The sequence below is a fragment of the Nerophis ophidion genome, linkage group LG05 (genome assembly GCF_033978795.1).
Source record: "Nerophis ophidion isolate RoL-2023_Sa linkage group LG05, RoL_Noph_v1.0, whole genome shotgun sequence".
NCBI lineage: Eukaryota > Metazoa > Chordata > Actinopteri > Syngnathiformes > Syngnathidae > Nerophis > Nerophis ophidion.
The window spans coordinates 64,523,226-64,546,234 of NC_084615.1; the positions used below are offsets into that span (position 1 = coordinate 64,523,226).

At 39.9% G+C, this 23,009-nt stretch overlaps 2 protein-coding genes across 4 annotated transcripts in view; both read right to left on the reverse strand.

Moving 5' to 3' along the window:
- Nucleotides 1-2,857, reverse strand: part of gpr174 (G protein-coupled receptor 174) — a 35,647-nt gene extending 32,790 nt beyond the window's left edge. For all 3 annotated transcript variants that reach the window (XR_009806928.1, XM_061901776.1, XM_061901775.1), the window contains exon 1: nucleotides 1,571-2,857. The gene's annotated coding sequence lies outside the window, so the exon portion shown is untranslated. The remainder of the gene's footprint in view (nucleotides 1-1,570) is intronic.
- A 776-nt stretch (nucleotides 2,858-3,633) lies between these two features.
- Nucleotides 3,634-21,581, reverse strand: p2ry10 (P2Y receptor family member 10). The gene is made up of 4 exons (XM_061901770.1): nucleotides 21,309-21,581; nucleotides 12,167-12,353; nucleotides 11,895-12,075; nucleotides 3,634-8,069 (listed from the first exon to the last, which is right to left on the reverse strand). The coding sequence occupies exons 2-4, from the start codon at nucleotides 12,346-12,348 to the stop codon at nucleotides 7,287-7,289; spliced, it is 1,146 nt and encodes a 381-aa protein (XP_061757754.1). The 5' UTR covers nucleotides 12,349-12,353; nucleotides 21,309-21,581; the 3' UTR covers nucleotides 3,634-7,286.
- Nucleotides 21,582-23,009: the final 1,428 nt, after the last annotated feature.

Below are 23,009 nucleotides of genomic sequence, written 5' to 3' on the forward strand. Positions count from 1 at the left end.
TTAGCCAAGTCACAGCTCTTATTTCAAAGCTCTCTTAAGTTGGGGGCACTCTCAAGTTGAGGTACCGCTGCATTTATTTGGTTTTGGCTTTGATGAACCTACCCAGGTTTCATTCTAGAGGCTAATCTTTTCTGTGATAAAATGTCAACCAAGGTGATCAAAAAGGTCAACCAAAGAACGAGATTCCTCTACAGAATCTCCTCTCTGGTCAACAAAAGCACCTTGAGGATTCTAGCGGGAACTCTCATTCAACCCTTCTTCGATTACGCTTGCACCTCCTGGTACCCCAGCACCTCCAAAACCCTCAAATCTAGACTCCAAACATCCCAGAATAAGCTAATCCGGTTACTTTTAGACCTCCACCCCAGATCACACCTCAATCCAACCCACTTCTCCAAAGTGGGCTGGCTCAGGGTGGAGGACAGAGTAAAACAACTTGCACTGAGCCTAGTCTATAAAATCCGCTACACCTTGATACCAAAGTACATGTCAAATTACTTCCTTAACGTAAATGACCGCCGTAACCACCACACCAGGGGGAGCTCCACAAACCAGGTTAAACTCAGATTTCGATCTAACAAAGGTCTTAACTCATTCTCTTTCTATGCCACATCAATGTGGAATGCACTCCCAACAGGTATAAAAGTAAGTGCATCTCTATATTCCTTCAAAACCGCTCTAAAACAACACCTCCAGGCAACTTCAACACTTTAGTAATACCCTCCTCCATTCACATCCCATCTCCCCGGATTCTAAACAACTCAAATGTACCTCTAATGTATATACTTGTTCTTATGCTATCTGAACTCACTATGTTCTCTGCTGGCTGTACATATCCTACTAAATAAGACCTACACTGTTTCAATGTCCACATTTCTCTGTTGATGCAATTGTTGATGACTGAAGTTCTGATATCAACCAAAGCTCCTCATCCCACCCCCCGGATTGTAAATAATGTAAATAATTCAATGTATATACTATGATGATTAACCTGTGTGATGACTGTATTATGTTGATAGTATATATTTGTACCATGAATTGATTAACGTGGACCCCGACTTAAACAAGTTAAAAAACTTATTTGGGTGTTACCATTTAGTGGTCAATTGTACGGAATATGTACTGTACTGTGCAATCTACTAATAACCGTGTACACAGAATGCGTCAGATAATTGTAAGGCAGACAATATTTTAGGACTTCAACGTCAGTCTTAAAAATGACTCTTCTAACACAGCTGGGACAAGAAAAGGATCTTGCTCATTGTTGGCAGGAGGAAGTGGGCACCCCATACCCTTATTTTTGCACGTGTACTGTACCTACACACACACACACACACACACACAGACACACACACACACCCACACACACACACACGCACCACATAACTCTCATTCCTCACAGCACATGCAGTAAACCCCATGAGGCATGGCTCCACATTCCCAGCACCCACCAAACCTTACACTTTTGCAAATATCAAAATAAGTTATGATTCGATAGATAGATAGTACTTTATTTATTCCTTCAGGAGAGTTCTTTCAGGAAGATTAATAGTTATCTACAAGATCTCACCTTTGTCTTCAGCCTCAGGAGGGAAGGAAGCAGAACCATCAGTCATCTTATCACCACTTCTCTGTTTCAAACTCGGCCATAAAGCCGATTGTTGTTGTTATGTGTCTATTTCCGCACATTAATACCCTCTTTATGTCTCTCTGCCTTTGTTTCACTTGTCTGTCTGCTGCAGAGGCTTTCCAGCCCACTGAGTTTCCTGTGAGTAAAGGGGTGTGGTTTACAAGACTTTTTAACACAGCTGGTATTTTGTTCAAATTTTTTTCCGATGAGGACAACTAACTGCAAAAAAAAAAAAAGATATGATTATTTTGCAATATAGTGACAAAAAACACATTTCAGAAGATGCAACTGTGCTGCAATTCGAGTCAATGAGGGGGAATATCTGACATCTGGCAGATCTAGAGGGCGCCCGTTGAGCTGGAGAATAATCAACGTTGTCCCAGACCGAGCAGGTGTTTTGTGGTTTGGAAAACAACTGCTGCCAACTGTCATCAAGTTCAAAATGCACTCACAGCTGTTTTGTTCAGCAGTTGGAAAGATAAAAACACAACATTTGAGATCAACTCTAATAATACAACAACAACAACAAAATACAGATGCACAATCTAAGATAAATTAAAAACTATACCAAAAACCTGCAGGCCTTTGAAAAGATAGTAATTCTTAAATGCTTTATTTAAACAGCATGTTTATTGAGGGCTGGTTTTAATATGTTGTTCACCCCCACAGGTGGGTAGCAATGTGTTACATTAAAGTTAAAAAATTAAAGTACCAGTGATTGTCACACACACACACAAGGTGTGGTGAGATTATCCTCTGCATTTGACCCATCGTGTTGCGATCCGCTACTTGGATCACCACATATGGTTTATACTTCCAATTGTTGTATCACTGTTGTTCTACACTCTTACTTCCTGTTTAGTCAGTCACCATGGTTGCTCATGCTACCTCAGTAGAAGCATTTAAGTGTCACCTTAAAACTCATCTGTATACTCTAGCCTTTAAATAGACCTCCTTTTTAGACCAGTTGATCTGCCGCTTCTTTTCTTTCTCCTATGTCCCCCCCTCCCTTGTGGAGGGGGTCCGGTCCGATGACCATGGATGAAGTACTGGCTGTCCACAGTCGAGACCCAGGATGGACCGCTCGTCGGGACCCAGGATGGACCGCTCGCCTGTATCGGTTGGGGACATCTCTACACTGCTGATCCGCCTCCGCTTGAGATGGTTTCCTGTGGACGGGACTATCGCTGCTGTCTTGGATCCGCTTGAACTGGACTCTCGCGGCTGTGTTGGCGCCACTATGGATTGAACTTTCACAGTATCATGTTAGACCCGCTCGACATCCATTGCTTTCGGTCCCCTAGAGGGGGGGGGGGGGGGTTCTCATAGTCAGCATTGTCACTGGCGTCCCACTGGATGTGAATTCTCCCTGCCCACTGGGTGTGAGTTTTCCTTGCCCTTTTGTGGGTTCTTCCGAGGATGTTGTAGACGTAATGATTTGTGCAGTCCTTTGAGACATTTGTGATTTGGGGCTATATAAATAAACATTGATTGATTGATTGATTGATCCCACCTGCTAATCACGGTTTCTGCACACCTGTCACTTTTTGATTACTCCCCTATTTAAGCCCGTCCCTTTTCGTTATTCTTTCTGGGACTCTAATTTGCCTTCGAGCAACATTCACGACTGTCTACTACCCGTATGTATTTTCTCGCTAGCTCTTACGCTAAGCCACTCGATATTCCAGCTTTCATGCTGAATGTTTTTTGTTTACTCCTTCGTGTGCTTCGTGCCAAGTATAGTTTTTGTATTTTCTATTCCTAGCTTTCATGCTAGCGCCCTTGGTTTATTTTTGTCTGTTAGCTCCAGTGTTTTTGTTCATAGTCTGATTTTGTTAAGTGTAATAAATCATTTAAACTTACCGTTGCTGTGTTCATGCCGACGCATCCACGAAGGGACCAATTTGGCATCACTATGCCAACCAGTCGTATCACATCGCCCTCAACCCCTGGGAGATGAGGGGAGCAGTGAGCACCATGAACTGATTAACGTGGACCCCGACTTAAACAAGTTGAAAAACTTTATTCGGGTGGTAAAATTTAGTGGTCAATTGTACGGAATATGTACTGAACTGTGCAATCTACTAATAAAAGTATCAGTAAATCAAAAAAAGCGGTGGCCACGCCCGGGAATCAATAATCAATTATAAACTCTACTTGTCAGAGCAGTTCCAATCCACATACTTTTTAAACTTTTACTTTAAAGGCCTACTGAAATTAGATTTTCTTATTCAAACAGGGATAGCAGGTCCATTCTATTTGATCACTTCGCGATATTGCCATATTTTTGCTGAAAGGATTAAGTAGAGAAAATCGACGATAAAGTTCGCAACTTTTGGTCGCTCTTAAAAAAGCCCTGCCTTTCCCAGAAGTAGTGCGCGTGACGTCACAGACTGTCGGACTTTTCACATCCACCCATTGATTACAATCATGGACACCAGCAGCGTGAGCGATTCTGACCGAGAAACCGACAATTTCCCCATTAATTTGAGCGAGGATGAAAGATTCGTGTTTGAGGATATTGACGGACGAGAAAAAAAAAAAAAAGCGACAGCTCCGGGCGACGGCAGTGTGAGTGTTTCAGATGTAATTAGACACATGTACTAGGAAAATTCTGGAAGATCCCTTATCTGCTTATTGTTTTAATAGTGTTTTAGTGAGATTTAAAAAATTGTAAAGTAAAGATTGTAAAGACATACCTCGAGGTCGGATGGCTGCGTTGAACACACTGTGTCTCAGAGAGAAGCCGAGGAGCCAAGCTCACAGCTGCTGCAGAACGACGAATAATCCACGGATGTCTTCGGTAAGATATATATCACAATTTCCCCATCCAAAAACATGCTGGTTGACGCAGAGAAAACATGTTCGCTTGACCGCTCTGCTTTCACAACAAACAAAGAAACGCCAGCTGGGTCTCGGTGCTAAAGACAGCTGCAATCCACCACTTTCCACCAACAGCATTGTTTTTTATATTCTCCATTATTAAATGAACACATTGCAAAAGATTCAGCTACCCAGATGTCTAAACTACTGTGTAATTATGCGGTTAAATCGGACGACTTTTAGCTGTGTGAGTGCGCTGCGCTAATATTTCCTCACAGTCCGTGACGTCACGCGTACACGTCATCATTCCGCGACGTTTTCAACAAGAAACTCCCGGGGAAATTTAAAATTGCAATTTAGTAAACTAAAAAGGCCGTATTGGCATGTGTTGCAATGTTAATATTTCATCATTGATATATAAACTATCAGACTGCGTGGTCGGTAGTAGTGGGTTTTGTAGGCCTTTAATCATGTAAGTAATTAATTTATCATAATTGCAGCGTAATTAATACAATAAATAAAAAAAGAATGGTTCTAAAGTCGTGCGCTCAAACCAGTGTTTACCATACATAGGTTTTGGACCGCCACAGAAAGATTTACATTGATAAGTCAATAACTTCATGTTCTGTGAAAAAACATTTAAAAAATTAAAACATTAGAGTAATGGCCCGTCGTGTTCCTATGACACAAATCACAAACATGTTTTATCATCCTCACGGAACCGCACAATACGCACACTATTCTGCGTTTCATTTATCACACACGGCTGCAAGATCAGTGCCTGCGACGCATTGACGAACGATGGACAGACGAGAGTGTCAACATATTTGGACAGTTAGAAATTAAAAAATATTGGACATATCATCTATTTGGCAACATTGTTTTACAATTTTATAGCTGCCAAGGGATTTCAGGGCTTATGTAAAGACAAATGTGTTTTACGCATTTATGTGTCATTTCATATATTTTAATGACGCGTGTTTATTTCACATAGAATATATATAATAAAATGTTTCTTATACGAGAAAAAACTCCCCTAAGTATGCATTTTTTGCGCCTTGAACTGGAGCAAGTGAAGCTTCTCTAAAATGAGCGCAGCTTTGGCGATATAACAAAAATATATATCTTAAACTTTGGAATTTATTACATGTCTCCTGCATGTTTGAAATTATAGCAAAATGCAGCAGGTAAAAATTGTCATTCAGACCAGTGGTCCCCAAACACCGGGCCGTGGCCCGATTGTTTCCGGGCTGCAGAATAATTTTTTATTCATTTTTATTTAAAAAAAATAAAAAATAAATAAATACAATTATTTATTTATTTTTTAAATTAAATCAACATAAAAACACAATATACACTTACAATTAGTGCACCAACCACAAAAACATCCCTTTTTCATGACAAAGAAAAAAATAAATAAATAAAGGATTCCCCCCACCCCCGGGCTGCGGGACGAATTATTAAGCGTTGACCGGTCCGCAGATACAAAATGGTTGGGGACCACTGATTTAGACAATTTGCACCACTTTTCAGTTTTACAAGCAGTCTTAGTAAATTGCAGGCAACACGCCCACTAATGTACACGCTGTATTATATATAGCGTACGGCCTTGAGCGCGTGGTGTTTGGATCTTAGTAAACCATTAGTGTTTTAGAAGATAATTGCAAGTCACACGCCAAGAGGTATAACCAGGGATTTCAACTGGATGCATAATGGCGTTGCCACAGAACGGTGCCTCCATCAGCCGTCCTGCAATCCGCACCGCCATTCTGTTGCAGTTTCGCCGTGCAGGGAAATAGCAGAGACTTTTACGAGATCTTATTTTTCTTTTTTTTTTTCTTTTTTCTTTGTTTAACCGGGTAAAACTCACTGGGATTCAAATGTCTTCTACAAAAGCGATCTCGCTACGAGGCCAGCAAAAACAGGTTTCATAAATACATATAAAAACAATAAAAACAGTAGTAGTAAAACATCATAGTTCAATGCACAAATTACTTACATGATGAACATAAGAACATGCAATTGGTAAAAATGTAAATGTTTCAATAAAAAAATATATTCCAAAACAAGTTAAAACAAGTACAGTGCCTGATGTGAACAGCTTTTTCGATCTTTTAAAATAGCCTAAAATGCCCCCATTGTGATCAGTACAGGTAGCCTCAGATCAATTTGTAATTTGTTCCATGGCCATGGAACAAAAATAAAATAAATAAGAGGAAACCAGACCAAGAAATAATAATGAATAAAAAACATCCATAGAGAAAATCTTCGAATTGACAAATATGGACAGTTGCATTTGCATACAGAGAAGTGTCAACAACGCTGTGGATACTTTCGGAATATTTCAAACCACACATCAATTTCTTTGGGCTCAAATTGACAAAAAATAGAAACACGTTGTGAAAAGGCTAAAAACCACTTGAAACGCTTACAAAGCAGCAAATAGGACAGACGCTATAATGAAATAACTGCTTTGCTGAATAAACGAGCACCGGAGATCAATCGGCTCGCTAACAATTGATTGTTCATACGCGGAGATTAAGTTTGTACAACTAAGTTTATTTTATATCTGTTCGCGGTTCGTAAATGGAAAAATTCCTACAATGAGGGGCTCATAAATTGAGGTTCCACTCTTATGTTCATCTCTAGTTTCTTTAGGTTTTTTTTAGTACCGATGCTTTAAAACTGGCATGTTAAAAACAAATAGTGATATTGAGATCCAAGGATAGGATGAAATGAATCATGATTGTTTTTTCGCCGTTTTCACCCTGTTTAGCCTCCTCACTATTTGGCGTTCTACTTTCAAATGAAGACTGACAGGCTGAAGACCACTCTACCTTCTGTGTGGAGAGCTACTATCATAATTCGTCAGTCTGCTCGACAGCAGAGAGTGGGAGTTGGTCGACGATAAGGTGCGCCTGCCAAGGTGCAACTTGAATTCTGCGGTGAGGAAGTAGTAGAGTAGAGGGTTGAGGCAGCAGCTTAGGTTGGCCAGACACAGAGAAACTGGGTGGAAGTGGCGTACGGCCAGCCTGAAGGCACAATGTGATACAAGACCTTGCTGTACCATTAGGTAAAGAAGGAAGTTGATGTGGTACGGGGCAAAGCACAACAGGAACACGATGGAGCAGCTCAGCACCATCCGCAAGGCATGCCGCTTCTCCCTAATAGTTTGGTTGACATCAGCCGAGGTTAATGAGGGGAGGCGACGTAAGGAGGAGTTGTCTGAAGCCTGCGAGTAGTTCTGGTAGAGCAAGCGGCTGATGCAGACAGAGCTGTAACTAATGCAGACCAAAGGAATCAAGAAACCAAACAGCTCGCAGATCACCATCAAGGTGACACCAAGTGGGAGGGGCACCTGACGCATGGGCAAGTCTTTGAAACAGCGGGCTGGCTCCTGGGTGACGTGCAGAAAAGCGGACATGTTTAAGACATGCTGAGAAGTTATGGAGGGGTTCGAGGTGCTGCTGCTGACTCGCATGACGATGAAAAGTGAGCAGGCCAGACCGACCAGCACCCACACCACCACGCTGATGGCAAGGTCATAGCGGCTTCTCCACCTTCGTGTGGAGAAGGGGTCAAGCAGGAACACACACCTCTGCACACTGATGCACGTCTGGAAAACAAACCAAAAAAAAATCCATTTAGGGCCTGGTCTACTAACGGTTTGCACGTGCAAACTTGATAACAACTTGCCAACCCTCCCGGATTTTCCGGGAGACTCCCGAAATTCAGCGCCTCTCCCGAAAACCTCCCGGGGACAAATTTTCTCCCGAAATTCAGGCGAAGCTGGAGGCCACGCCTCCTCCAGCTCAATGCGGACTTGAGTGACGTGTACAAAAAGCGTGTCTGCCCAATGACGTTATAACTGTAGAATGATCGAGGGTGAGTTCTTGGATTCTTATGTGGGTTTATTGTTAGGCAGTTTCATTATCGTCATCCCAGCGCGGTAAAACAACACACAACAAAAACAGTCCAAATTCGTCTACCTAAAGCAGTTTGTCTGCCAAACAGCAATGTGTTTTGACACTCTTAAACAGGACAATACTGTCATTTAGTGTACATGCATATGGTTAGAAAAACAAGGATGGAATATTCAACCCTAGAAAAACAAGGATGGAATATTCAACCCTCAACTCAACAATGAGTAGATGAGTGTTATGTGTGTAAATGTGTAAATAAATGAACACTGAAATTGAAGTATTTCTTATATATATATATATATATATATATATACATATATATATAGCTAGAATTCACTGAAAATCAAGTATTTCATATATATATATATATATATATACTTATATATATATATATATATATATACAGTATATATATATATATATATATATATATATATATATATATATGTGTGAAGTGAAGTGAATTATATTTATATAGCGCTTTTTCTCTAGTGACTCAAAGCGCTTTACATAGTGAAACCCAATATCTAAGTTACATTTAAACCAGAGTGGGTGGCAGTGGGAGCAGGTGGGTAACGTGTTTTGCCCAAGGACACAACAGCAGTGACTAGGATGGCGGAAGCGGGGATCGAACCTGCAACCCTCAAGTTGCTGGCACAGCCGCTCTACCAACCGAGCTATACCTGCATATATATATATATATATATATATATATATATATATATATATATATATATATATATATATATATATATATATATATATATATATATGTATATGTAAATATGTCTTGATTGGATTATCCAGAGAATAGGGCTCGATACCGTGGTAGAGCGCAATATGTAGGTGTGGGAAAAATCACAAGACTACTTCATCTCTACAGAACTGTTTCATGAGGGGTTCCCTCAATCATCAGGAGATTTTAATGGAAGCATTCACATACAATGGTTTATATAGGGCACAGAGTGGGTGGGTACAGGCAGGCGTAGGGTGTGGTGATTGGCTCATGTGTTACCTAGGAGGTCTTTCCGTCTGTGGCGGCATGTTGAAATGATTTCACTGCGCTTGTTGAGGGATGATAGAACTTCGCCTCGGACTACGACTCAATCACAGGCAACAAAAGAAACATCATCATCCACGCAAAGAACTCCATACTCATCCACAACAGTACACCATGGCAAAAAAAGAACAATTCAACATTTGACGTTACTATGGGGAGTTTTGACGGAGCAGAAACGTGCGAACTCGTTGGGAGTTTCCTCCTCTCCCAGCTTGCTAGCCTCAACCTGAACCTTGGTATTTACCGTGATGACGGACTGGCAGTGTGCCGCGCCTCGCCAAGGAGCAGCGAGAACACCAAGAAGCGCATATGCCAAATCTTCAAAGAAAACGGCCTACGGATCACGATTGAAGCCAACAAGCAAACCGTCAACTTCCTCGACGTCACTTTCAACCTGAGAAATAACAGCTACCAACCATTCACGAAACCCAACACAACACTCCAATACGTGCACCATGACAGCAAACACCCACCCACCACCACGAAAAGAATACCTACCGGAATTAATAAAAGGCTATCGATGCTGTCATCTAGCAAAGCTGAATTCGACCAAGCAACCCCCCCGTACCAGAAAGCACTTGATGAAAGCGGATATAACTTCACCCTCACCTATGAACCACTCCAGGAAACCAACCAAAAAAGAGTAGAAAACGAAACAACATCATCTGGTACAATCCGCCATTCAGCAAAATCGTCTCAACCAACATCGGCCGCAAGTTCCTCACTCTGATCGACAAACACTTCCCCAAAGGCAAAACCCTAAGAAAAATATTCAACAAGAACAACATTAAATTGAGCTACAGCTGTATGAATAACATACAACAAATCATTTCAAACCACAACAAAGCAATTGCAAAAGGACTGCCTACCCCCAGACTTAACAACTCTGAAACCAATAAGGAATGTAACTGTCGCAAGAAACCTGATTGCCCTCTCAACGGAGGGTGCTTACAGACATCAGTCGTTTACCAAGCAAAGGTAACACGCAAGGACATTAACACATCCGACACGTTCGTAGGATTAACCGAAGGAGCGTTCAAAACAAGATGGAATAATCACAACGCCTCCTTTAGAAACCAGACTTTGCGGAATTCTACAGAACTCAGCAAACACATTTGGAACCTCAAAGACAATAATGTTGAATATTCAATAACATGGCAAATTCTTGCATCCAGCACACCTTTCAACAGTGGTAATAAAAGATGCAACCTATGCTTAAAAGAGAAACTGTTTATTATATATCATCCAGATCTATCATCCCTCAACAAGCGCGGTGAAATCATTTCAACATGCCGCCACAGACGGAAACACCTCCTAGGTAACACATGAGCCAATCACCACATCCTACGCCTGCTTGTACCCACCCACTCTGTGCCCTATATAAACCATTGTATGTGAATGCTTCCATTAAAATCTCCTGATGATTGAGGGAACCCCTCATGAAACAGATCTGTAGAGATGAAGTAGTCTTGTGATTTTTCCCACACCTACATATATATGTAAATATATATATATATATATATATATATATATATATATATATATATATATATATATATATATATATATATATATGAAATACTTGACTTGGTGAACCTATGAATCTAGCGGTAAATATACTCCTCACCTCTTAACCACGCCCCCAACCACGCCCCCCAATCACCACCTACCGAATTTGGAGGTCTCAAGGTTGGCAAGTATGCTATACCATGAGTTGATTAACGTGGACCCCGACTTAAAAAAGTTGAAAAAATTATTCAGGTGTTACTATTTAGTGGTCAATTGTACGGATTATGTACTGTACTGTGCAATCTACTAATCAAAGTTTTAATCAATCAATACTAGGTTTGTGCACAGATGATTGCGTATCTTAAGTAAGGGGCGCAATTATTTGGCGTGTCTGTTTTCATGAATATGCACATTATATGGTCATCAGAACACAGAGGATACTAGGAGAGGGAGGGGCTTATTTAATCATTAGCACACATGGTGTGATTTATCAAGGCTAATCGGTCACCATGTTTCCATGCACTAAATTGGTCGCATACTATAAATCCGAATAAGTAAGCACAACTCCAAAAAAGTGAGGCAATCAGTTGCCACATATTTTTTGAGTTCATAAACTCGAATATTTGAGTACATCAGATCGTAAATATTTGGAGTTTATGTTAAATGTACTTTTTAAATGATAATTAGTTTAAACTTACCAATTGAGCCCACTTAAAAATGTTCCTCCTCCTGTCTGCTGCCTGAAGAGGAAGTGCACGCAAATGCTACAATGCTTATTGTCACTTCAGCATTATTTTTATCTGCATGCATCATTTTTTTCTTTCCCTAGTGTGGGATCTGAACCGAGAATGTCGCTGTGGCTTGTGCAGCCCTTTGAGACACTTGTGATTTAGGGCAATATAGATGAACATTGATTGATTGATAGGTCATTCTCACAGTTGTTGCTTACCAAGAATCCAATAGCCGCGTACATGTTGAGGTACTTCAAGTAGAAGCAGAGCAAGCAGACAGTGTGTCCAAAGGGCCACGTATGTGTCAAGTAATAATAGATCCTTAGTGGCAGAGAGAGGATGTGGACCAGGTCGGCCAAGGCCAAGTTCACCATGAAGATCACCGTCTTGGTCTTCTTTCTGTCACACACAAAATACTGTGAAGAGTACTGTAAAACATATGTCCAACACAATTATGTGTGTGTGTGTGTGTGTGTGTGTGTGTGTCTACCTATTCTGTCTGCAGAAGAACCACAAAGCAATGGTATTGAGCAGCAGTCCTGGTATGAAGAGCAGCAGGTAGAAGTATGTGTACATTTTGTCCATAAGCTCCTCCCACTCTGTCATATTGTGGCCGCATGAGGAGTTGGCCATGAGGGACCCGTGCTCTGATCTGGACGCATTCAGCGTCATTCTCACTGTCACATACAAAATAGCACAAATGTATGTTTTTGCAAATGTATTTGATGCCGAAAATATTCCTATCATGAATGATTATTTTTCAGAGCAGTAATTACAGCAGAACGTATCAGTGCAGCATATCATCCACCCTTCCTCTCAGGCCCCATGAGGATTTTTACCCAAAGAGATGTTGGCCTGATTCACTGCTACGCCATTTGTATTCACACATTTCAAGTGAGTGACAAGAGGTGGACTTTTGACATTTCAATGCACCTCCACAATAGTGCCAAGCAGAATCCAGAACAGAAAGCCCCTATTCCGTCGTTAAATTATCTTGTTTTTGAACACTTCACACACAAATAGATAAGACAAAAAGCTGTGTTATTGCAGTGTTCATTAGAAATGGAGGCTTAGGGTACAAGCTGGAAATGTTAATGCACATCAACCTACTGTATAATAAACTTTTATTTCCTAGAAATAGGATAGGATAGGATAGGATAGGATAGGATAGGATAGGATAGGATAGGATAGGATAAGACAGGATAGGATAGGATAGATCTTTATTTTCATTGCACAAGTACAACGAAATTTCATTTCTTAAAACTCATTTGTATACTCTAGCCTTTAAATAGACTCCCTTTTTAGACCAGTTGATCTGCCGTTTCTTTTCTTTTTCTTCTATGTCCCACTCTCCCTTGTGGAGGGGGTCCGGTCCGATCCGGTGGCCATGTACTGCTTGCCTGTGTATCGGCTGGGGACATCTCTGTGCTGCTGATCCGCCTCCGCTTGGGATGGTTTCCTGCTGGCTCCGCTGTGAACGGGACTCTCGCTGTTGTGTTGGATCCGCTTTGGACTGGACTCTCGCGACTGTGTTGGATCCATTATGGATTGAACTTTCACAGTATCATGTTAGACCCGCTCGACATCCATTGCTTTCCTCCTCTCCAAGGTTCTCATAGTCATCATTGTCACCGACGTCCCACTGGGTCATTATTGTCACCGATGTCCCACTGGGTGTGAGTTTTCCTTGCCCTTATGTGGGCCTACCGAGGATGTCGTAGTGGTTTGTGCAGCCCTTTGAGACACTAGTGATTTAGGGCTATATAAGTAAACATTGATTGATTGATTGATTTTCGGCACAGTCCCGCTAAAAGCAGACATATGTTACAGGGAGGGACAAGACAACACCGCCAACGAATCAGCCACTTACGGCGCTCCTTAAAAAAGTGAGTAAAGTGTGACATTGGGAGAGAGGGGGGGGTAAAAATAAATATCAGTCTAAGGCTAGACCCTCAGTAGGGCTCCAGACTGAGTCCAAGGAAAAAACCTCACATAGCATGGCACACATTAAACATGGTACGTATCAGTGTTAATTTTGACAGCAACATTTGATTTAGTTTTAGTCGTAGTCCTTTGACTAAAATGTAATTTAGTTTTAGTCATAATTTAGTTATTTAAATTGTTTTAGTGTCAGTCTAGTTTTAGTTGACGAAATATCATAAGATTATAGTCGACGAAAACTACAGTAGATTTAGTCGACTAATGGGTAATATGTAAACCTTCCCTTCAATTTCCGAAAGTCAAAGCAACACAGCGGAAAAATCACCGATACAAGTCGTATTTTGATGAAAATCATGTCTCAAATTTAGTATTTCACGAGTTAGCCGTGTAATAAACGGGATAACGTCGAGTGAGTTGTATGTTGTGGAAAATGCTTACCTGTGTGGATTTCGGCGTGATTCGACTGTAAATGTCTCTTCAAGTTTGTTGTGTTTTTCACCGTAATCCTCGCGCTGCATTTCTTACACTGCGTCTTATTATCTTTGACGTCAAATATAAAATTTCCCCATATGTCCTCTCTCCTTTTCCTCCCTGGCGTTGACATGTTGTCTTCTACAGCGCATTCCCGGGTCAGTCTCAAACGCAAACTACGTTTACGTAACTTCCTTACCACGTCGCTCTGATTGGTTCTCTTCCCAACTCCTCCCGCCTCTTCCTAACGAAATGAGTTCCGATTGGATCTCGTCTCTGGCTGACATTTTCGTCTTGTTTTTATTCGTTGACGAATATGTCAATAAACATCGTCATTGTCTTAGTCCGCATAAATTATTTTTTATTTAGTTATTGTCTCGTTTTAGTCGGAAAAAAAAGGTCATTGACCATAACTATGACGAAAATTTTTCGTCAACAAAATTAACACTGGTACGTACATCACACCAACTTGCAATAGAGGGAGGGGGTGCGTTTGAGGAGACACCGCTGCCGCTATATAGCGCTGGTAAATCATCCACAGGCCCAGAGGGCGGTGGTGAAGGCGTTGAAGGTCAAAAGCATCCATCTTTGAGGAGTCCTCGAAATTAAGTAATACTTCACACTGTTCAAACCTACCTCTCTAATTTCCGAAAAAGAAACATTGTAAATTATGCAAGCCCAGTGGCTTTTATGTAAAAAAAATGACATTGGGTATGTTGCGGGTCATTTTTACCCGTTCTGTCTAAATGCACTCAAAACAGTCAAGAAAACAGGTTAAACCAATAAAAACTTTATTTTAGGTTATATAAACATTTAGAAAAGTGACATACAATACATTTTTAATTCCAATTGTATTATGTTAAGGGCCAATTTGACCCATTTCAGTTTTGTGTTGACGAAAGTACTGTTATCCTTTCATTTTCTTGCTGAAATTTTGTGACTTTTCCTCATCTAGGGTCATGAACTGGTGTGTTAATCTGGACATTTTGATGTGTAGTGGAATGTCTGTGCAGAGTTTGTATACAAAGATGATGTTGCGAGTCATTTTTACCTAGGATCTTTTATGTGGGTAAATAGCTGTTCAGATCCAAAAATAAACATGTCTCCTTGATGTACTTTTTACTTTGATGTACAATTGTTTGTATTTTGATTGTCTCTGAGACCCAGAGCCAGGTGTGTGAAGAGAGGGAACTTTCTCACACTTGTCCTTGTCAATGTTCTCATGTCATCTCTTTGACAAACTCACCAAAAATGAGCTCCAGAAGGATGACATCTGAGGAGGCTTTATCAAAGGATTGTACACCAAAGGTACACTTTTAACCCATTTATCCCACAAATCTCTGATCGCAGCTAGTTTGTCTCTTTCACGTCGACCAGTTCTGGTGTCGCGGTTGTCAAAGCGGATCACACGAGATATCATGTGGAATGTATCCAGAGACATTGTTGCACGAAAGATTGGCCTTCCATTCTCTTCATTCCATAGACTTGCAGTGGCTTCTCCCTGTGACCTGTACACTCCAGCTAATAACAGAACTCCAATGTAAACATGCAAGTCAGTCTGATCCAGTGGCTTTCATTTCTCTTGAAACACACGTCTCCCCTCTAAATTGGTCATTTCCAGTATAATCCTCTCTATTGGTGGGGATATGAAGAGCTGAAATGCTGATTGAATCTCATCAACCCGTGTGACAGCAAATCGTGTAGGACCGGGAGTCATTTTGATCACATTGGATAGATGATAGTCTAACTCGGCTTGGGTGTGGTGATGTTGACCATTTTATATTACCGTCCTTAGATGCCCATGTCCCCTCTGTGGATGATGATTGCTGCATTCCTTGGTTTTCATCTGTTGGAGGAACAACGGCAGACTCGTCCTCTGAATCCTCCTCATCGTAGGAAAATTGACAATCTGGATCAGCAATAACATTGTCTCTGAAAAATCCTCTGTTTCTGAAATCTCTTCCTCTACATCACTATCCCAGTTAAAAATCTGTGATAAAGTCTCCTCAGATGTCATCCTTCTGGATCTCATTTTTGGTGAGTTTGTCAAAGAGATGACATGAGAACAGTGACAAGGACAAGTGTGAGAAAGTTCCCTCTCTTCACACACCTGGCTCTGGGTCTCAGAGGCAATCAAAATACAAACAATTGTACATCAAAGTAAAAAGTACATCAAAGAGACATGTTTATTTTGGATCTGAAAAGCTATTTACCCTCATTAAAGTGTCTGGATCAAAATGACCCGCAACATCATCTTTGTATACTAACTGCAAGACATTCCACTACAAAGTGTCCAGATTTTACACACCAGTTCATGACCCTAGATGAGGAAAAGTCACCAAATTTCAGCAAGAAAAAGACAGGATAACCAGTACTTTGATCAACACAAAAACTGAAATGGGTCAAACTGACCCTTAACATAATAGAATAGTTATGAAAAAAAAAATAAAAAAAACATTTTCTTCCGAAGTATATACAGTCATGGTCAAAAGTTCTTACCACATAACTTTCCTCCGGAATGTCTTATCTTTGTTTGTAATCAATTGGTTGGTAATGGACAGCTTTAGATGACATTTTCAGAAAATGTCAGAAATACAGTAGGTGCTTGAACAAGTGCTTTTTATTTTTCAACTATCATTATTTATACCGTATTTCAAACTAATTAATTTAAAACCTCTTCTCACTCAAACGCTTATCAAAGACATGTGGTAAAAGTAAGCAAGCGCTAATTATTTTAAAACATCTTCTCACTCCGGCACTTACCAAAGGCATGCATTAAAAATTTGAGTGTGATGTAAGCTTGGAACCTTAAATCCTACTGAATAGCTCTTAATCTTCTTCCCTTTATGTGATTTCAAATTACCGGTATTGAAATCAGCCTCCTCCATTTTGAAAATGATGACAGGGGAAGTATCACTCGTGACGTCACGAGTTTGACCAGGCGGTAATACTAAGCATCCATCCATCCATCCATTTTCTACCGCTTCTTCCCTTTTTGGGGTCGCGGGGAGGCGGTGTACACCCTGGACAAGTCGCCACCTCATCGCAGGCACAACACAGATAGACAGACAACATTCACATGCGCTAATTATTTTGGGAAGCGAGTTTGACCCGGCAGTAATTCAAGGCAGGCGCATACTATATGCCCTGTGGCAATTCAAGGAAATACGGTATATCAACTAGTCAAAAGACTTTTTGTTGATATTCATTCTGAAGCTTTTTCAAAAATATATGAAAATGGAAAAAAGGGGAGAGGGGATGTTTTGTTTTAATATTGTTTCTGTAGGAAGACAAACATGACACAAACATTACTAATTGTTAGAAATACCACTGTTTATTTTAAACATGCTTCACTGATGAGAGTATTTGGCAAACACCGTTTTGTCCTAATTTAAACATTCTTTGAATGCACCATAGTTTGTTTACATGTACAGCTTTCTCTGATGCTGCCACAGAAAGATATGTTTTATGCCACTCCTTCTTTGTCTCATTTTGTCCCCTAAACTTTTTATGCTGTGCGTGAATGCACAAACATGATCTTTGTTGATGTTATTGACTAGACTGGAGTGCAAATCAGACATATTTGGTCACTGCGTGACTGCAAGCTTATCAATGCTAACATGCTATTTAGGCTAGCTGTATGTACATATTGCATCATTATGCCTTGTTTGTGGGTATATTTGGGCTCATTTAATTTAATTTACTTATGTCCTCTGTGTATTTAATTCACATTTGCATGTCTCATGACACATTATATAAAAAGTTAAAGTTAATGTATCCATGTATCCACTAGGTGTGGTGAATATGTATGTATTATTGCCTGCATTTCTGTTTGTGTGCCATGTTGTTCCAGACCACAGCAAACGTTACCCAGCTTGCAAAGCTTGTAATTGTCAGGCTTGCCCAAAGGTTGGTTGTGTTTTAGTTTTTCCTGTGTGTGTGTGTGTACTATTTCCTGTCTTTAGTTCCTGTCAGCACTCTTATCTTGTTTCTGTTTCCTGTTTGTCTCCCTGAGTGCTGTGTCCCTTCAGCTGTGGCTAATTAGCGGCCGGCCACACCTGGTGTCAATCAGCCAGCCAATATTAGAGCCTGTTTTGTCCTCCAGTCAGATGCTGGATTATTGTATGGCTGCCCCTGTCGTGTCGTGTCGTGTTGTGTCATGTCTTTGCAGTGTAGCGGTAAGCTATATTTCGGTAGCTGTTTGTAGCTTACTGTTTTTTGTTCCCTGCTTCCAGTTTGTTTTCATACTACAAGTAACAACTTCTGTTTCCTGCTCATTATCTTCTAGCTCTCATGCTAGCTCTTTTAGTTTGTTATCCAGCTCGTGCGCGCCTTTTGTTAGTACCCTTTTTGTTTGTTGTTGTGCTTGTATTTTAATTAAATCATGTTTCCTTACTCAATGCCTGCCTCCTTCTCTGCATCTTGGGGTTCATCAAAAACAAACTCTGACAGTAATAAATCCATTAGAAGAAAACAGCCTGACCTTTCCTCTAGTTTATACACACACATCTGTACATTTGGTCATTCTAAGTTAGTAATTTCCAGGAGATATCTCACCCTCTGAGAAGCCTCGGTTTTACTAATATTTTCCAATGTTGTACAAATGTGTAAAATACATATTACATTTCAACATCTCTATCAATGAAGATTTGCGTCAGCCTGCGACACGTAATCGTTTTTCATAGCTAATATCGCTGCTATCGACACTTATATCGTGTGTTGACTTTGTTTATAAGACTTATATATGGATTTGTATTTTTTGTAGTTTGGCTCCGATATTGCTCTTTTAACTTTTTGAAATGCCAACCCTTGTATAGAAAAACAACCATGCAGCCATGGAATTTTGGTTAATTAAAGGTTTGTACTTTTTTTTTTGTTTTAACTTGTTTCCTGGTATGTAACCGATTGCTAAAAATAACCACAATATAGCAACGTTTTTTTTTTTACCTTACTGTAATACTATGGTTATTTTGTTTGAGGAAACCTTCAGCGTTGAATCGCATGCTCAGGGGCGTTGGGTAGAAATTTTTTTACGGGTAGAAAATGTTCTCAGAACACCTGATAACTGTCTGGATTCAGGACTTTCTTGTACTATTGGGAGGTCTGGCCTGGCAGAGGTCTGCGTTCTGAAGTCCTTTCCTTTTATGTGGCCTTAAAAAGAAAAATAAATCTTCCTTTAAGGACTCCACTTCATACAATTACACGTTAAAACCCCTCCAAAAACAACACTAGTATTTATTGTATCCTAAAAATCATGCAAGAGAGAAAGTGAGATTTACAAGTAATTAACTGCCAGCCACACAGCATGACCCAGGAACGTGATCTCAATCAATGCAATAGATAGTAAAAAATGTGCGGCAGCAGTGTTTATGGATCTAACTAAAGCATTTGACACAATTATTCAAAATATTTTAACAAAAAAACAAGAACGATATGGCATCAGAGAGTTAGTCTTAAATTGGATAAGAAGTTATCTAACGAACAGGAAACAATACATGAAGCTCGGCGAACACACTTCTACAATGCTAAATATATCCTGTGGTGTACCTCAGGGATCAATACTACAACCTAAATTATTCAATCTCTATATAAATGACATTTGTAAAGTTACAAGATATTTAAAGTTAGTATTATTTGCAGATGATACAACAGCGTTTTGTTCAGTAGAGAACACCATCCATCCATCCATTTTCTACCGCTTATTCCCTGTTTTGGGGTCGCAGGGGGCGCTGGCGCCTATCTCAGCTACAATCGGGCGGAAGGCGGGGTACACCCTGGACAAGTCGCCACACACAGAGGATAATACAAATAATAACAGAAGAAATGAACACATTAAAAAAATGGTTTGACAAAAACAGACTATCATTGAATCTCAGTAAAACTAAAATAATGCTATTTGGTAATAGTAGAAAAGAAAGACGAACACAAATACAAATAGACGGAATAGAAATTGAAAGAGTAAATGAAACCAAATTTCTAGGTATAATGATTGATGATAAATTGAACTGGCAATCTCATGTAAAAAATATACAACGTAAAGTAGCAAGAAATACGTCAATAATGAATAAAGCCAAGTATGTTCTAGACCAAAAATCACTTTATATTCTCTACTGCTCACTTGTGTTACCATATCTGAGTAACTGTGTAGAAATATGGGGAAAAAATTACAAAAGTACACTTCATTCACTAAGTGTTACAAAAAAGATCAGTTAGAATAATACATAATGTTGGATATAGAGAACATACTAACCCTTTATTTATTGAATCAAAGATACTGAAATTCCACGACATAGTGAAATTGCAAACAGCTAAAATTATACACAAAGCAAACTATAACCTGCTTCCCAGGAATATACAACAATTCTTCTCAACAAAAGAAGAGAAATATATAGCGGTATAGCTCGGTTGGTAGAGTGGCCGTGCCAGCAACTTAAGGGTTGCAGGTTCGATTCCCGCTTCCGCCATCCTAGTCACTGCCGTTGTGTCCTTGGGCAAGACGCTTTACCCACCTGCTCCCAGTGCCACCCACACTGGTTTAAATGTAACTTAGATATTGGGTTTCACTATGTAAAGCGCTTTGAGTCACTTGAGAAAAGCGCTATATAAATATAATTCAGTTCACTAAATATATAATTCACAAATACAATCTTAGAGAAAAATTTAATTTAAAACATTTGTATGCACGTACGACACTTAAGACCTTCAGTATATCTGTATGTGGAATTCAATTATGGAATGGATTAAGCAAAGCAATCAAACAATGTACTAATATGACCCACTTCCAGAAACTCTTCAAACTGGAAGCGTTTACAAAGTACAAAAAAAGAACCATGATAAACATTCTGATTTTATTCACCCATTCATTCTCAAAATAATCTTACTTATCTCATCGTATGGAATACAACTTACTTCACCAATTATTTATTTATTTTTATTGTGATTACTTATTACTTATGGAGTATATATTGTGAATACATTGAGAACAGGAAGTGAACAAAAGAACAAAAGTTTTAGAAAATGTTATGTAAAGAAAAGGGGTAGGATTAAATAAGCTCTGCTTCTTCCTACTCCTTTTCGAACATGTTGAAAAGAGAAACTGGAAATTGTGATGTATCATGTTGTATGCTTGCATGTTCCAAATAAACTCCAACTCAAACTCAAACATGCATCCTGTAATTACTTTGCAAAGAATAAAAATACTAGAATTTTAAGGTCATTACCTTGTGCTCTGTCTTTTTCCTAGGACTGAATGTGCATGAGGAGGGCAAGTGTAGGCCAAATTCTGACCTCCAGCAGCAACATGTTCTGTGACGAAGAGTAACGGCTTCACACTCTTCTGTAAACAACAAACTGTAGTTTCAATGCGCCCCACGAAATCACAAAAAAAACCCCACCAAAGAGCATCCGTGAGCATGCAGTGTTGGTGGAGGTTTTTAGTGTACATCTGCCACTCCCATGCTCAAGTAAAGGCATTCAGTTGGTAGTGTGGTGTGAAAAAGGGGAAGTGATTGCTTCACTCACAATTTAATGACACACAGAACCTGCATCAGTAGAGCAAAAACATGCCTACAGAAAAGGAGTGATCTACATGAACATGACATATGTTGGTGAAAATATGACACAGCATTATGTATAAACTATCTAATACTGTAACTGTATCAAACATTCGACATGACAAATATAATAACACACTTTTTTGACTGGCGATGTAAGAGAGTTGATCATTTCAATGTATATTAATTATTGTGGCTGTATAGTATGCAGGAGTGCATGTTTTAAAGGCCTACTGAAATGAGATTTTCTTATTCAAACGGGGATAGCAGGTCCATTCTATGTGTCATACTTGATCATTTTGCGATATTGCCATATTTTTGCTGAAAGGATTTAGTAGAGAACATCCACGATAAAGTTTGCAACTGGAGAAAAGCCCTGCCTCTACCGGAAGTCGCAGAAGATGACGTCACAGAAGATGAAGTCACATGTTGATGGCTCCTCACATCCTCACATTGATTTTAATGGGAGCCTCCAACAAAAACAGCTATTCGGACTGAGAAAACGACAATTTCCCCATTAATTTGAGCGAGGATGAAAGATTCGTGTTTGAGGATATTGATAGCGACGGACTAGAAAAAACAATACAACAAAAACACGATTGCGATCGCGTTGCATTGAGACGGATTCATATGTTTTTAGACACATTTACTAGGATAATTCTGGGAAATCCCTTATCTTTCTATTGTGTTGCTATTGTTTTAGTGAGTTTAACAGTACCTGATAGTCGGAAGTGTACGTCCACGGCCGTGTGTCGACGCGCAGTGTCTCGGGGAAGTCGACGGCAGCTGTACGGGAGGCACAAGCTCAGCTGATAACCGGTAAGTGCCGACTTTTTAACCACAATTTTCTCACCGAAACCTGCTGGTTGACTTTCGGATCCATGTTCGCTGTGATCCATAGGAAAGCTTCACCTCTGTGAATTTCAAACAAGGAATCACCGTGTGTTTGTGTAGCTAAAGGCTAAAGCTTCCCAACTCCATCGTTCTACTTTGACTTCTCCAATATTAATTGAACAAATTGCAAAAGATTCAGCAACACAGATCTCCAAAATACTGTGTAATTATGCGGTTAAATCAGACGACTTTTAGCTGTGTGTGTGTGCAGCGCTCATATTCATAACAGCCCGTGACGTCACGCGTACACGTCATCATTACGTGACGTTTTCAACAAGAAACTCTCGGGAAATTTAAAATTGCAATTTAGTAAACTAAAAAGGCCGTATTGGCATGTGTTGCAATGTTAATATTTCATCATTGATATATAAACTATCAGACTGCGTGGTGGGTAGTAGTGGGTTTCAGTAGGCCTTTAAATACACCTCATTACAGTGTAAATGTGTCTGCAAAGGTGGTTCTGCAATATGCACA